The 17,559-nt window shown below is 42.6% G+C and overlaps 1 protein-coding gene across 2 annotated transcripts in view; it reads left to right on the plus strand.

The window, feature by feature from the left end:
- Cacna2d3 (calcium voltage-gated channel auxiliary subunit alpha2delta 3) overlaps positions 1 to 17,559 on the plus strand; it is an 840,411-nt gene that overhangs the window by 275,257 nt on the left and 547,595 nt on the right. For both annotated transcript variants that reach the window (XM_057770101.1, XM_057770100.1), the window contains exon 4: positions 2,283 to 2,342. In XM_057770101.1, the coding sequence (XP_057626084.1) occupies positions 2,283 to 2,342 (60 nt within the window). The remainder of the gene's footprint in view (positions 1 to 2,282; positions 2,343 to 17,559) is intronic.

The raw sequence follows: 17,559 nt of genomic DNA on the forward strand, positions 1-17,559 counted from the left end.
GTAAAGATGAATTTCTTTTTATTTTATTAACAATAAGAACTTCTTTATCTCGGGCTCAATTTCCATAAACTATTGGCACACAATACCCTCTGTGAGTACCATTTTATATAGGAAGGTTGCATGTCCTCTGTTTTTCCTCCAAGGCCTGTAGGTTTCAAGATGCTGGTTCTCATGGCTCTTGGGAGCAACATCGGAGTCTGTTCTTGCAGTCTGGTTCCTCTACATTCCCCCAGAAAATGTAAGTCTGCTTTCGTTAGCCCCAGCAGGCAGGCGGGGTAGTCCTGCATCTGACTGTGGGGCAGGAGCATCCTTCAGTTCCAAGCCTTGTCCTAAGTCACTTTCCATGAAAAGTGGCGGGCAGCTACTGTTTGACCCTCTTCTCTTGAGTGGTATTCCCTAAACTTCTTCTGAGACAATGATGGGAAAATATCTCCAAGGATTAAGTTTTTTAGAGGCACATGACAATTTAACTTGAAAATGAACCGGAAAGCTTTGATCAGAAGAATTAGATTCTCAATACCTCTCTGCTATCAGCGTGTTCTTGCTCTTTTCATCAGTAGTACAACAGGGTCCAGTTGTTTCTCCAGGGTGTTGTCTCCTGTGCTGGAGCCTTGAATGGCAGTGTTTCTAGCTGAAATACATTTCATGTTATGCTCTACGTGAACACTAAAAGCTATGGATACATGTGCATCATATACATGGCATGCATATATACATGGACAGACTGTGTTAGACATGAAATATATACAGTCCATGTTATGTAACATAGGAATTAATGTTACATAGGATGCACGTGCATGATACACTTATACATATTGGTACATTCATTCTAATGTAGAATAAATGCTATATGTGAAATATTCTTCATGTATTCTTTCAGTTTATACATTTCCATCTTGTTTTCTTATTTGTTTTATTCTGTTCCAATTCATTGCTTGTTTCAGTATTACTTTACAGTTATTGTGAAGTTTTATTTTGTCAGGTTTTTTTTTTTATCATTTAGATGTTCCAGTGATTTCCCCCCGGGCTCTCCGTGTATTTAGATGCCATTAAACATCTCTTAAAGGTGTTTAAGTAAACAAGTGCTCAAAATGCATGAGTGATTTTGTTAATGTAAGTGTAAAGTCCTGCATGATATCTACATATGAATCTCCTCGTGGAACTGATTCCCTGCTACATGCTTAGCAATTCTGAGTCTGTTACAAAGATGAGAAGAATAAGCTCTCATAGGCATAGGCTTCTTCTGTTATTCCTGTCACTCATCTGTCACAGTGCATGAAGATACATTTACAGATTGCACACTGTGATCCCAGGAGCTGGCAAGCTACTCCGACTGGGACAGTTCTGGGAAGATTACCATCCAGCCAAACCTCAGGGCAGTGTGCCCAGGAGCTTCCTATTCTTTCTTCATTTTCTGTTTCTCACTACTTCCATCCTATGTCTCTCTTCTCTAAAGATGTTCATGTCTTACAATGAAAATACAGATGTACCCAGAGAGATGAATGAGACCTGAGAAGTCTTGGGGATTTCTCGAGCCCCCCAGGGTGAGGCAGACTATGAAATGGGCGCTGTTTTCAGTCTGTGGTGTCCAGATTCCAGCAACAGCGGTGTCACCTGGAGAGAGCTCCTGTTCAGCATATGACTGACCCACTCAGGGCATCTGTTTGGGTGGGTCCTGGGTAGGATCTTGAGTTTTTCAATTCTAGCAAGTTCCCTGGTGAGACCAATGCTGCCAAAGCAGGCACTATACATGGCTGTGGTTTTCTGGGGTTTGAGTATTAATTTAATCTCAATGATTGCCTTATTGAGATGCTTATTATTAAAATAGCATTGGCACATAATAAAATGAAAATAACTATCTCCTGGTAATGATGTATTAGAAATGAAGCAGAAAGAATTGGAATTCAATGATTAAGGTAATTAAAATAAGAATTCTTTCCCAAACCAGTGGGGAAGATTCTAAATCAATGAGAATTGGGTCCATAAAAACTCAATAAATCTTGATGAAGGACCTTTGCAATCTAAGTTATACCATTTCTAGGTAAATTTTGGATCCTCATTGGGAATCAAATGTATGCATATTTATTTTAGGAGACATAATTAGATAATGGAGGCAGAAACTAAACTTTGACTGTGATGGAATGTCCTATTTCATGGAGGCGGTAATGTCTACCAATGAGGTGAGCCATCCTTTTCAGATGGGAAATCGCCCTAGTCTTTCCATAGTGTGTGTGGAGTCTAGGCCATACTCCTGATTTTGATTATTGCTTTATGTTTTCCAGCGGCTTGTGGAGGCTGCAGAAGAGGCACACCTGAAACATGAATTTGATGCTGACTTGCAGGTAAGCTGACTTTAATTTGAGTTAAATTGTTGGTGTGTTTCAGTGACTGGAGAACAATGCTTGGGAGGGTGGTACCGAGTTGGCACAGATTGCCTCCTTCTTGTTGGGGAAGGGCAGCAATCATCGATCTTGTTCTCCCAGTGGCAATTATAGCAGATCATGTCACACACACATGTATACCAGATTCTGGTAAAACTTTCCTGATGTGGGGGATGAGTTATATCAGTAAACTAATGGTAATTGTTAGGGTTTGCAATGGTAAAGTGACAGAATGTTGGATATCCAAAGCTGTATTTCCCAGCTGGAGTTTGGGTTATCAGTGACTGGCAGTCATGTCATGATGGATTTGTCCTTGCACCGGTTGTTAAAGACAAGAATCTTACGCTATGACATTTAGTCATTCATATTTATTGTAGTAGAACTCGCACTCGAGGCAGACTGATTGGAAAGGATTTAGGTCTTCATATAAAATAAATATATTAGCAAAGACAACAAGTGAGCAGAAAGAAAAACCCACCTTTCGGGTCCCTTGAAGGTACTTACCTGAACTGTTTTTGTACCTTTACTTCACTGCAAAAAAACAAACAGAAGGGCAAGTCTTACTTTTTAGGTCTGCTCTTTGCTAAAGAAACAAATCTCTCTGAGTGGTGTGTGTTCCCAATCAGGAATTTAGTGTTTATTTTGCAATATTTTCATTTTTATGGAAAATATGAAGAGAAACACAAATCTTAAAGTCCTAAAAATGGTATCTCTAAAGCAGCTTTAGTTTGTGTCTCTTTCTCCCGGCTGCGCTAAAATGGGGGAACCGATGCATGGGTAACAAAGGGATTATTTGCAAATGACCGTCAAGGGTTAAGATACACTCACCATGAACTCCAGGCTGGTAGAAGCTGCAGGAAGAAGAGAGTTCCAGACCCCAGCGGGAATGGCTACAGGGAAATGGCATCTGTTAGAACAGTACAGTTAGTCACAGTGTGCAGACTAAGGTGGACTCCAGGGGCAAACAGACCCCTACGGGTTTACCAGGCTTTCTTCTTGTCCCATGTTGAAGACTGTAGGCTGGTGTTCAGATTCCTGAGTCATTAAGCAGGTAGGAGAAGGTTGAAGATGGGTCCAGAGGGGCTAGAGGAAAATATGTAGGGTGTGAACCGGGAGTCACTGTTAGCTACAGCACAGAACCTAAAACAGCAGGCAGAAATGTAGACAAGTGTAGGGAACCCCAGCGGGTGGTGTGGAGAGGCAGCAGGAACAGTTGCCAGCACTGAGGAAAGAATGGGAAGTTGGCACCTTTTTCTGACAAAATTGCAAGAGAAAGGGCCAAGTCTAGCAAAGGGACTTTGCATATAGCAACGAGCACCTTCCACAGTGACTTTATGGCGATCTATAGGCCACCCACTGGTTACTCCTGTCTTCAGGAAGCCCTGACTTCAGAGGAAAGAGGTCCTAGAGTAGGCTGGAGGGATTAATGTGCACCAGGAGGCACATTCCTGAGTGTAAAGATGGCAAGAGCCTGTGGAATGCATGGCCAGTGGGGCGCTGCTGCCTTCCTGTTGGAATCCTGGTGCCTTTTCAGAGAGTTTCAGTTGGAAATAACAGACCCTCAGATCAATATAAATCTGTGAATAGCGATTAAAGGAAGCATATGGGGCCACTGTGATGGCCCAGTGAGTAAAGGTGATGTCACCAAGTCTGACAGCTTGAGCTCCATCTCCAGACCCCAAGTGACAGAAAGAGAGAATCAGTTCCTTCAGGTTGTCCTCTGACCTCCACATACACCCTATGTCATTTATGTGACTTCAACACTACCCTCAAAATAAAGAACTAATTCTAATACATTTCTTTCCAAAACAAAGTAAAATAACCCAGTGGTGTGCTCCAATAAATGCACAGGTGTGTAATTAGATACATCTTTAAGCATGGAGTAAAGTCTCTCACAGTAAAAGTTAACTAATACATATGGATGTGGCACAAATTCTAATTGGTCTTATAAACAAAAACCCAGAGTCAGATATTAGGGGTGAAAGCAGAAAGATCAGAGAAACAGAGCAGCCAGCTCTTAGCTCTGTAAGTCCTCCGACTGAATGGGTATCCTGTCTCTCTACAAGTCCTCAGAATGGATGTTTAGAGTTCCTTTCTCCTCCTGCCTATTGTTCTCCCTCTGCCCAGCTATATCCCTTCCTGACTCCACCTCTCTAGTGCTGGGATTAAAGACATGTGACTCCCAAATACTGGAATTAAAGGTGTGAGTCACCACTGCCTGGCTGCTATGGCTAACTAGTGGCTAGCTGCATGCTCTGATCTTCAGGTAAGCTTTATTTGTTACAGCACAGACAAGATATCACCACATAGAGAGGAAATAATGGAGATAAAGAATGATTGCTTAAGACAGGGATCTTCAATGGATGTTAAACTGGTGGGCAAGCCTGGAGAAAGCAAGGCATTAACAATGGCAGTATTTTAATGATGCTCAGGAAGCAGCACCTGTACTATATGGAAGCCTGCTCCAGATGTGATGACCCAGAAAGAGTCCATTATCAGGCATGTGATGAGTGACTCTCTAGTGATTCGGGTCACATGTTTTCCAGAACAAAAGCCTTAGCCGCAGGCAACTATAGACTGTGGGGCACGGTGAAGAATTACTCTCTGGGCTTCTCTTTAAAAATGACAAACTCAAGAAAGAAAACTTTGAGGGTTTTTTTTTTCCAAGTTAGAAGAAATTGAGGATCTGGGACAATAGAATGGATGTGTGATTCAGAACTGGCTAGAGAGATTTGAATGCAGGCTGTGTATTGGATAGTAATAATGTGTTACTGTTGACTGGTCTGGGTTTTGTGTGACCCCTTTGCCATGGTTCTGCTTTTTCCTGGAGTGAGATTTGGAGTCATGAGTAGAGGTGTGTTTGCAGTTGGAAATCAGAGCTGTTTGGGAAAATCTAGCACGCTTGTCTCTGATGTTTACATTCAGTTTCATTCTGAAGTCTGTTCTCAATGAAGCTTAGGTAGGCTGGTGCTGTGGAGAGGTCGGCAGGATTGCTTGCAGGCTTTGTAGATTCTTTAGCAGCAGCGCTTAGGCTGTTCAGGGAGATGCTGAGGGAGGGGTGCTCTTTTGTAGTGTTTGAAGCTATTATTACCTTCCCAGACTGTTCTGGGTTCCTATGGCAGCTGTAAAATGACATTCTGCAGAGGGACAGCTGACTCTTCTGGTCAAGTGTGGTACCCTGAACACAAATGAAGCATGGAGATCTCTCAACAAACAACCAAAAGACACCAGGAAATCCAGCCCCTCCCTTCTGTTCTGTGAGAGGTCCTGCATGGCCTCTTCCTTCACCTTTTCTTTGTGTAAGCGGAAAAACTAGGAGAGGGCACCACTGTCACCTGAACATGAGAAGATGTTGCAATAATCTTCTGGTATTATGTTGAAATCTCAGGGGCAGAGCAAACCAGGTGCTCTTTGATTGAAGCCTGTAAAACAGAGGCCTTTGATAGCTGGGCTGCTCCCGAGCATCTGTCTGCTCAGAAGAAAGCTTCAAAGCTGCTGAAAATCTGATGCTATTGAGTGAGAGTCTGTTAACAGCTGGGTGTCAGCCGGTGGCTATGATGAGGTAGCAGGCTTGAGCACGGGCTTAGAGTTTATTGCTCTGATGGTCCATTAGAGCTGATCAATTGTTAATCTGGGCACTGCTGACCTTTCTGTGACCCTGCCAGAGGATTGTTTTTATAAAAAACAGAAGCCAAAAAAACACAAAAAACAAAAACAAAAATAAAACACCCAAACCTCTGCTACCATCTGCTCACCGTGTTGTAACACCAGGAAGGACCTTGTACCTCTAGTGCCAGAGAGAAGTCTATTTTCATTTAGGAAAAAATAATAACTGGTTTAGTGACATTTCCTAAACTGCAGAGTTTCAAATTTCAGAGTTCTTAGCTTCCTTATTTCCCTGTAGGAAAAGAGGTGATATTTATGCCCCAGACTCATTTTAGATAGCAGGTTTGTGACTGTGCTCATTCTGAACTGTAAACGAGAAAAGACTATTATTTGCTGGTAGACTCATTAAGAGCTAGCCCTGCCCAAATATCTTTATTATGAGGGTTCTGTGGGCCCTCTGTAAGGAGTCTTAGCTGAGCTGCTATCTTGTTAGCATTTAAAAACTATGTTGAGGTTTGAAACAAAAACACAGAATCTGTTGTGTGTGTGAACAGCCTAAAGTACACAGCTCTCTTGGGGATGTAGATCTGCCTGGCCTTTGTGGAATGAGTAACCTTTTTATGGACACAAATTTTGCCCTTTGGCTTGTTCCTGTGGGTTCTAGATTTCTCTCCTCTTTGTCTAGTTTTTATTCCCCCAAGTATTCGTGAGTAACGATTGGTAATAATTGATGTGCAGAGGCTCTTCAATCATGACGTCTTCCCTTTACAATTTTCATTTCATTTTTGTTTTCTTTTAACTTTCTTTTTATTTATTCTAGGTGTCTTTCACATCATGCGTCTCGATCCCATTCATTTCCTATCCCTACATAACTGCCCTCTGTCCTTGCAGACATCGCCCCCCCTCGATAAAATTTAAGAGAAAGAAGAAAATAGAAAGGAAAAGAGGGGTGTGTCTGTGAAATCTCTTCATGGAAGCTGTAGTGTGGCATAGTGAGTCATGCAGTAAGCCCTTTTGTCCATGTATCTTTACTTGCAAGTGTTCATTGCAAAGAGTCATTGGTCTGGTTCAAGGCCACTGGTTTCTACTCTACTACTGATGCTGGGACTCCTCTTGGTTATCTGCTGTTGCTGTGTGTTGTGGAGATCCTTCAGCTTTGGGTCTGCAGGAATCATCCCTTGACACGGTCCAGCAGACCTACAGATGGGGTGGATGTTGGGGTGGGTCAACTTACAGCCTGGTTTGGGGCATGGGTAGTTGCAGGGTTGGTAGGCCTGCCAGCTCTCCCTTGTCCTCATCTCTAGCATTGCCTTGGTGAGTTCAACCTTTGCAGCAATGAGCAAGGGGAGGGGACAGCTCTCCTGCTTTCATGACCTCAGGGTTGGATCTCCCACATCTGTACCTTCAGGGCCACCTCTACAGTGTTGCCCAGGCATGGCATAGGGGCCACTCTGCCAAGTGCTATGGCAGATGTGGGGCAGGGCCAGCTTTCCTGCTGTTAGGACCTCAGGACTAGCTCTCCCACCTGTCTCAGATGTTGATGGGCAGGGGAGGGGGCATCTCTTTCCTACCCATGTTGCCACATGACAGGTGAGTAATGGGGACAGCTCTCCCATGCTCACAACTTCAGGGCTGGCTCACCTATACCTCGGCCAACAGGATTAGCCCTATCGTGCTGCCCTGGTGAGAGGCAAGGCCTGTTCTCCCAAGTGTTGCAGCTGGTAACAGGCAGGGGCAGCTCTCCTGCATTGTTAGGTGGTGGTGGTGGGTTTACAAAATTTTGTATTGTGATTAATATAAGGTTTTTGTCAAAAGATTGGTAATTATCTAGAAAACAGAGATTTCCACAAACCAAGTTGCATGCTAATTATCACACATGTTTGACTGTGATCATTCTCATAATTTTGATGTCAAAACTTCCTTATGTATAGAGGAAGGGTACAAGGCCCACGCCTCAACCACTCAGCCTCTCAGAAAAATTGATCCACATACCCAATAAACTCAGACAGAATGTTTCTTCCCTTCCTCCCTTTCTTATTACTCTCTCTCTGTCTCTCTGCCCCCTGCCCAATTCTTTTGGAAGTTTTTCCCTTGGCAGTGAAGGAGAAGGAGGAAGAAAGCTTTTTGACAGTTTACTAAAAACCTGCTTATCTTTGAACCGCAAACACATTTTCTCTGAAAGCTGTCTCAAATAAGTGCCAATTGCACAGAAATGGTGCATGGAGGAGAAAAATGTGATTTTGAATTGTGAATCTTGCAGCAGCTTTTTCTATTACAAAGTTTTCTATAATAAGTTTTCTTTGTTGTTTTGTAAGTAATAAGGAGAAAATGCCCTGTGACATTCAGAGGGCTTACAGGTGTGAGGATGGAAAGAGACAAAGCTGAGATGCTGTAGCCTGTCCATAATGTGCCCTTCTCCTCCTCACTCTACTGCAAGTACCTGTCTTGTGAACACGCTGGCCTGACTTCCAAATGGGGACCAATAGACTGTGATGTGTAGGAGTCACTGAGGTCGGATGGCTGTTGGTAGTACTTAGATCTGCTTCCTCAACCTGCTCACTACTGCTGTTCCCATGGGAACTTTGTGTAAGGGTGGGGAGAGGGCAGCATGGGAGCCCAGCAGTTCCTTGAGACATGCTACCACCACCCACTGAGGAAAGCCTGAGCAGCAAGACTTTCCCACATCCCCACCAAGACAGTGAATTCCTGCTGGGCCTTGAGGCTCCTGCCCTGGCGAAAACTGTGGGTCATGAAGGAGAGCCAAAGAAGGGGTCGGCAGCAGTGCAGCCCGAATGGAGGAAATAACTACCCTCCTGCCAGCAAGAGCTCATTCTTCCCCTTTGAACATGACTGTGTACTATTCCTTGCTGCGGTGCTCTTGGCAGAGGGATGAGGTACAGTTGAAGAGCAAGGATGATCCAAGGCCGGAAAGGAAGGGCCTTTCTCATAGAGGTAATCAGTTGCTTTCTATGCAGAAAATAAGAAAAATAGAGGTTAAAAACTGTAGAACGTAGAGAAAAACTTTCACACTCTACATTAAAATAAATCCATTCTTTCCTTATCAAACCTATTGTTGGGCTTTTGTTTTTTATTTCGATCAGCTTGGCAGATGATCATGGGTAGGTGTCAGCCTTCTGGGACTGTACATTTGGCATTCCATGGCTAGGACTTACCGGTGTCATTCATCATAGGAGTGCTATGTACATAATTTCCAAGAAATCTCTAAGTATGAGCATTTTATTCAATATATTCATTTCTCACTTGTTTCCCGTGCCCCTTATGCAGTGACACACTCTTGATTTTTTGCCTTCTAACCTGGGACGAGGCCAATGTCGTGACTTTGAAATTGGTGTTAGTCAATACCATTTCACAGTCATGGTATTGGCTCCTGCCACCAACTGCTGGCCATCTGTGAGTGAAAGGAGCAGCAGTGGTTGGCACTTCTGCTTGTTCACATGGAGATAGCCTGGGCTAGCAGCCTGGAGGTTCTGTAGCTGTAATTCCAGCCGGACTGGGATGCATGAGAGGGCTTGCTCCTTTGTAAAGGATGTGTAATGTCCCATTGCTGTATCTAAGTGCTCATCCCCCCCACAGGTGCCAGCCTCCACCATGTGGCCAGGGGCTGCATCGTGCTGTGGGGCGTGGCCATAAGCTAGACTGACAGTTGCTGTCGTCTTTGTTCCCGTGGAACGCACGACCTGTGAGAAAGACAAATGTCAAGACATGGCAGCATAAACAGTTATTAGATTATAATCATGGTACGTGACAGGAAGGAACTATAAGGTGCTGTAATGGTGTCTGACAAGGCAACCTCCCGTAATGTGAAAAGACCTCGGGACAAATCACCTGAGGTGGTGCATTTGTAGGAAGTAGAGATTCTGGGTTTGCCACCACAACTAGAAGCATCTGTCGAAACACAGTGAATGAAACCTGCGACTCTCTAAATGCAAAACCAAATTTACTTTATCTCCATTCTAGAAAGTAATCTTTTCCACCTCTGAGTTCTTTTTAGCAACACTTACAGGAAACCAGTGTTTTGGACCAAGCCCCTACCACAGGCTCAAAATTGAGCAGGCCAAACCAAAATTGACTTACTCAAGCTAAAAGCCACACAGTTCAAGTGAGGCTTTAAGGACAAATATAACCTAAGCAGACCAGTTTGTCCCTGAAAATGGGAGATTCTGGTCTATTCAGGGAGTGCAATATATCCCGACTGCTTTAATTTTTACAGGAAAGACCCTGGTTTAGGTTAAGGGAGTTTTACAAACTCAGAGGTTACGTTCACCCTCCAGGAAAGTCTTTATTAGTCAAAACTGTCAAGAGCCATTTTGACCAGTGTAATGTGGGCAGGAGCTGTCCGGCTTACACCCAATGTGAGCTTACCAAGAGGTTGGGTTGTTCTTTGGATTTATTCCTTCATTTATCCTCACTCACCAAGGTTCACTGAGCACCTCTTATAGTCCAGACTTTGTGCTAAGTTCAGATCGAAGGATCCTAGCATAGCAGGCGACAGAGCCAGTATTTCAGCCCTGACCGACAGCAGATTACATAAACTATCAGACTACAACTGGACAAATACTATTTAAAAAAAATCTCTAAGTTTATGTTTGTGACTCCTTCGTTACTCTCTCGGTTCAGTTCACGCGCGCCACTGTACTGTAAGCGAGCCAGGCAAGGGCCTGGAGATTGAAAGAACACACAAGAGACCTGGGTCATTCGAAAGGAGATCAGTGAGTGCCATTTATTTAAACTTGGGAGAAACCTTAAATACCTAGCTGCTGCACAATGGAATACCCCCCAGGCAGGTGGGAAATTACCACGCCCAAGGTGGATTCAACAATGCCCTATATAGCTAACCACTAGGCAGGACAGAGGGAGCACAGGAACAAACAGGATATTTTAGCTGGCTGACCAGAAACTGTCCTCAAGATGAAACCCGGGAGCAGGGGTAGACCCATGGGCCCTACATATGTTGTATGTGCTCATGTGTGCGTGCATTTTAATATGTGTGAAGGCAGGTGTATGAGCCACAGTGGGCGTGAGGTCAGGAGATATCCTTGGGTGTTGGTTCATACCTCCTACCTTGTTTGAGAGAGGTTCTGTCTGTTGCTTTCTCTGCTTCGTACTGCAGGCTAGCTGACTGGTGAGGTTGTGGGATTTTCTTTGTCTGCACTTTCCCTCTGGAAGTGAGTGTATTGGGGTTCAGACAAGCATTCTGTGCCCAGCTTTCCATGGGCTTCTTGTAGTCAGGCTCATATGCTCCCCAAAATGGGACAAGTGCTGAATCCTCAGAACCTGCTCCACAGCCCAGAATGCTGCTTTGGGTCATAGGAAATCTGGATGCTGAGCAAGGAAAAGGTCCTAAAACCTGCTAAGGTAGACTTTATTAGCAGCTTCCTCTGCCTTCTTTCCCTTCATTTCCCATCTCCCTCCATGGGAAACCACTGTTCCAATTTAAGACATCATAGATTAATTTTGGGTGTCCTTAAGCTTTATAAAAGGTGAAAAATAAACCTGGCAGTGGTGGCGCACGCCCTTAATCCCAGCACTCAGGAGGCAGAGGCAGGCGGATCTCTGTGAGTTCAAAGCCAGCCTGATCTACAAGAGCTAGTTCTAGGACAGGCTCCAAAGATACAGAAAAACACACTATCTTGAAACAACAACAACAAAAAACGATGAAAAATGATACACTTTGAGGTCTAGTTTCCTTCCTTAAACACCAAGTCTATGACTTCAATTTCTTCTTTCCTAATAGAAATATTGCCTAATAATATTTATAATGATGATGAGGAGGAGGAGAGAAATAAATTTCCTCTTGAATGGAACGACACTGCATTCCTGTTTCCATTTTCATGTATTTATTCTCATTAGTTTTTAGTTTGAACTTTGACTTGTGCTGTTGCGTGCTCAGGTGTGACATGTTCCGGCGTGACTGTGGATTGGCATGTTTCTCCTTCGGTGCTGGTGGACTCCTCTTCGTGAATCTGGATGTTCTCTTATTACACATTTAAGAACTGTCATGTCATCTTGGGTGTTGAGTCTTTTGCTATTAGGAAATAGCCTTACTTCTTTCAGTGTCCTGGGTCATAGTACCCTGCTCCTTAGTGTTCCAATCCTTCCTGCACTATAACCCATGTGTTACATTTCACAGGGACCCCTGTATCACGGGGTAAAGTCTTGCTCTCTTTTCCATCTGAGATACTTTGGATTATAGTCAGGTAACTTAGTTCAATGGTATCTGATAAAAATATTTCGATGTAATTTTACTTGCTTCTGCTGTTTTTCTTTTCTCCCCTGCTTTTTCTTGGCTTAATTGAATATATTTTAGGGGACCATTTAATTTATGTTTTGGTTTTTAATCATCCTTAATAAAGCTTTCAGTTATTGCCTTGGGAATTACAGTACACTCCTTTCGAGGAGCGTGTGTCTACAGTTGATTTGGAGTGCAAAGCCCCACTACCCCTGAGATGACAACCTCTCTAACAACTTGCTCTTCCCTACCACTCCTCGCCATAGAACCACCAGTCTGCTTTATTTCCATGTATTGTGAATCCATAAGAAATGCGTTTTGTGTTTGTTTTACTTTGCTTTATAGATTGGTCAAGTCAGGAGTGGACTGTGTATCTTAGATTGACTCTCAACTCATGACCCTTCCTGCCTTTCACCTCCTGAGTGCTGGGGTTTTAGGTGTTTGCCACCACACACAACAATATGGGGTTTTGTTTGTTGATTTTTCAAACTGCTGTCTTCTTAAGAACTTAACATAAGTTAAGTTAGGGTTAGGGTAACATAAAAAGTGAAGATAACCATCCATTTTGGTTTGTTTATGTTTTTGCTTTTACATCCTAACCAAAGTTTCCCCTCCCTCCTCTCCCCTCCTCTCACACTCCCACCCCCATTCACTTCTTCTCTTGTGTTTCTTTTCTGATAGCCCATGGATATCAGCTATCCATGGTGTATCAAGTTGCAGTGAGACTATGCACCTCCTCTTCTATTAAAGCTGGATGAGGCAAAGTGGTAGAAGGAATGGGTTCCAAAAGCAGGTAACAGAGTCAGCGACAGCCCCTGCTCCCACTGATATGAGTCTCACAAGGAGACCAAGCTACACAACTGGAACATATGCAGAGGGCCTATGCCAGTCCCATACAGGCTCCCTGGTTGGTGGTTCAGTCTCTATGAGCTCCTTTGAGACCAGGATAGTTGGTTGGTTCTGTGGATTTTCTTGTGGTGTCCTTGATCTCACTGGGTCCTACAATCCTTCCTCCTCCTCTTCCTCAGGATTCTCTGAGCTCCGTCTACGTTTGGTTGTGGGTCTGCATCTGTTCCATCAGCTGCTGGGTGAAGCATCTCTGATGATACCTGGGCTAGGCAATGGTCTATGACTATAGCAGAATATTGTTGGAAATCATTTCATTAATTTTTTGTAGTCCATTTTAACACAATTAATTGCTGTCCCCCTGCCATTTTTTATTTCTTCTTCAACATTTTGTTTCCACTTCTTTTTACTTGAAAACTTCTTTATGATTTTTTTCAATGTAGGTCTGCCAGTGACGACTTAACTTTTGTTAATCTAATGGTATCTTCTTTCACTTGCATTTTGAAGGGTGATCTTAGTGGGTGTGAGCTACATTGACAGCCCCAGCTTTCCTGGAGCTCTTTAAAAGAGAATTTTGTTCTCTGATGGGTGACACTGATGCCGACGAGACACTGGTTAGCATCTGTATCTTGTTCCTTTGTATGCACTATGTCATTTTTCACTACTGCTTTTGATTTCCAGTGTATGACACAGTGTGATTGACAGGTTAAGAGTGATTTCCAGTGTATGACACAGTATTATTGACAGGTTAAGGGTAATTTCCAGGGTATGACACAGTGTGATTGACAGGTCAAGGAATGCTATTAGTTATGCATTTTCTTCACCTATATATTTTAGATGTTTGCTAAGATTCTTTATATTATGACAGATTTTAACATATGTTTCCTTAGAATTTTACCTGGTCCATTCTCTCTTTGTTTTCTTCTAGAACTTAAAAGAAATTGCTTGATATTATTCTCATGGCTTTTTGGCTTTTTGAGGTTGATTCCCACCTGTATTTATCCATGTTTGTTAACTCTCTGTCCTCTCCATTCTTCCATTAAAATTGTCAAAGGAGTATTTTGTTCCAATTATTTTTCATTCCAAGAATTTTGTAAAAATCTTTTTTTTTGTTTCATTTTCACTTCTTTACTGAACTCCCCCATCTATGTCTTTGTATCATTATTTTCTTTTAAATCTTTGTATATATCACCTATAGACACTTTAAATCCCACCTTTGCTAATTTCACCATCTGGGTCATTTATTCTGAGTGATTTTCTCCCCTTATTCACATTTCCCCTATTTACACTTTTAGTGCTTTTGCTGATTACTAGACATTGTGGTAGTGTTATGTTTTCTTATTGTGACTTAGGATAATTTCGTCCATGGAGTATGTGTCCCCCACAAAGTCCCAAATGTATTGAACCAATTACATTTGTGGTAGGAGAGTCACTAAAGAGATAAGGCAAGAATGGTAAGCCCTGCACATCAGGGTGGCCTTCCCGTGACCAGTCTTCTACTTCCCATGTGGCCATAAAACAGATTTGAGAAAACTGACTTCTTTGTTCCAGAAGAATTGCAAAGACTGTCTTTAATCCAAAGGGAAGACAAAATGTCTTTTTGCTACAAGCTCAAGATGCAAACGTTGTCTATGAAAAGCTTATAATTTCTGCAGTTCTATGGTACCAACACTAGCTTCTATTCCCAATTGTGATGGAAGTGTTAATATGAATAAATTTAAGAACACTTGTGCAGCTTTTCATGGAATGACCTCTGATCTAGTATTGTTCAAAGTGCCATTTGATTTTGCAGTCTAGAGAAAAGGAAAAGGAATTGTTTGTCCTTCCAAGATTATTTTTTCTTTAAATCTGTGTACTATTCCTTATTAGTGACCCTCTTAGGTTTTCCTTTGCTGCTATTGCTTCACAAGCTCTTCTGTTGCTGAAGCATCGAGAATGAGCAACCCAGCAGATGCACTGCTCACTTCTGTCCTGTTACAATACTCTCTTAGCACCGTGGCCCTGTGTCCTTTGGTTCATGGATAACAAGGTTGAATCTGAGTTGTTTCTGCAGAAAGTGCTGCCTCTCTTACCAACGTCATCACTTCTTTGATGTTCCTTTATCCCATGTTTTTTTCTCAGTTAGCCTCCTCAATCCTGTGATATTTATTTTAAAGAAATGTTGGTTTAAGACACACTTGTCTTAAGTATGTTTTAAACAAACGAACATCACCAATGTAAAGTTTATTAAATGTCCAAATAAGCAAATGCTTTGTTCCAACTGTTGGGTTTTTTTTTTATGGTGTGTTTATAATGCTTTAGATATCAGCCAGTTCAGGGAGGGAATAATTGGGTCTTTGTCTAATCATGTGAGAAAAATAGGCTGTGATTCTGCTAATCACAAGTCCGAGTCTCATAGCAGGTTTACAGAAGCATCACTGTCTTATTAGAAGAATTGAGAGCCGGAGGCCCTGGCAGCCCCCAGACACTGTTTCTATGTTGTTCACCAGAGTAGCCTTGGAGGCTGTGCCAGTGCTGCCCAGTCGCTCCTTAGGGGTCTAGAGATTTGCCAATAATTTGCCAATGTCTATGGATTTTGCAATGTAAGAGTAAAGATTATTTGTTTTGATTATGATTGTAGGGTTGGGAGTGTGAGGGTAGACTGTGCTGCAGCATGTATGTATAAGTCAGATGGCAGATTGTACGAGTCGATTTTCCTTTTCCACGATGAATTCTGAGGATCCAACTCAGGTGGTCAGGTTTGCACAGAAAATGCTTTGCCCTCCAAGCCATCCCACCTGCTCTAAAGAAAATCTTAGCTCTGGTACTAATCCAGAAAGTAGACAATTCAGCAATTGTCCAGCCCCTCTAGAGCCTGTTGGTAAGGCAAGCACCTCAACATAGTTGAACAAGTTCACACCTCACCCCCACTTGGTTCATAAGGCAGGCTACCATCTTCTATGTGATTCAGAGCATGGTAGATAACCCTGCTTTTCTCAAATTAAAAATTCTTTTAAGACTATCAATTTTAGAACGTGTTCCTTTGTTGGCTAATACTAACATAGTACAGCAGCTGTGCTGGGTATAATGGGCAACAGCAGCAGAAACCTCAAGTACAGGCGGTGTCATTCCTGCTTCACAGACTTCCTTTCTCTGTAGTTCTATGAGGTGGGTGCTGTTAGGAGCCCTACTTCACAAAGGGAAAAACTGCAGATTGACAGGACCAAGGTTATGCAAGATCAGTAAGGAGGAGCCAGTGGGAGGAACCAGAATTATTAGTCTAAAGACTAATAAACTATGTTGCTTCATAGAACCAGTGTTATAACATGGATCTTAATTTGCACAAGACATATCTTACAAGGAAATAAATTTAAGATGACATTTTCCATGGATTGTGTGAAGAGCTTTCAAATGATCCAAAAAGACTTTTCTAGGATGGTCCTGTCTCACTTTATCTCATAGAGCTGCGGTAGTATTTTTGTTGTTCCTTTCCAGTCTCCTCCAACAAAAGCATCAGCTCGAACAGAGTGGGCCCTGCAGGCTAATCACATATCCACATACACTGACATCAGTCGCCACTCCAGTGAAGCACAACTACAAGCCATGTCTGTCTCAGAGCTGTGAACTGTTAGGTAGTCGATGAAGCTGTCGTCCATCCTTTCCCATTAGAGAAGGTTGATTCTTCCTTGAAATGAATACTATTTATTAGAGACTGTGAGGTCCAAACACATTCCTGTACTCTTGGGTTTTAGCGGCAACCTTTTAATGAAGCCATTGGCTTTTATTGTTACTTGTGAAAAATACATGAATTTATTCATTTTTCTCACGCAAATGCTATTTACCTATCACTTAATATAGTTACAAATAGGTGACTATAATTATGAGCAAGGTAAATGCATTGAATGGGTATTATAGTTAATGTGTGTTTCTCAGGTTACTGTGGTAACTGACTTGCATTGAAGGGATATTACAGCTAATGTGTGTTTTTAAGTTACTGTGATAAAGAGTTATGTGCTTAGAGAGAGAACACCTTAAAACTGGAAAGGAAAATAATTGCAGGAGAAATGTGCTGCCGTGACTCAGGCTCTGATGCCAGGTAGGATCCCACCGCCATGCTCAGCACTGCACCTGCCGTCTGCGGCCCCTTCCACACAGATAGCCAGAGGGAGACAGCCAGTCTCATTGGATGGGTTTTTCACAGCTAAACATACATAGTTTGAGGTCCTGTCTGCATCTCCGTGTGGTCTAAAAAGTGTACTTTTAGTCCAAGCATCCCCTGACAGTTCTTTTCAAAGCTGCCAGTCTGCTCGTTACAGAAAGTCCTCTGACATGTTTCTTGTCCCTGACAAAATAAAACAACAAACACAGAAGGTGTAGCCTATAGCAGCCTTTTTTATTCTGTAACCATTAATGAAAGAGAAAAGCAATTGTGTGACTTTGGGTCTTTGCATTAGCAGCCAAAGGCTGAGATGTTTTGTTTATCAACCATGTGATTTT

Source organism: Chionomys nivalis, chromosome 5, assembly GCF_950005125.1.
Source record: "Chionomys nivalis chromosome 5, mChiNiv1.1, whole genome shotgun sequence".
NCBI classification, from domain to species: domain Eukaryota; kingdom Metazoa; phylum Chordata; class Mammalia; order Rodentia; family Cricetidae; genus Chionomys; species Chionomys nivalis.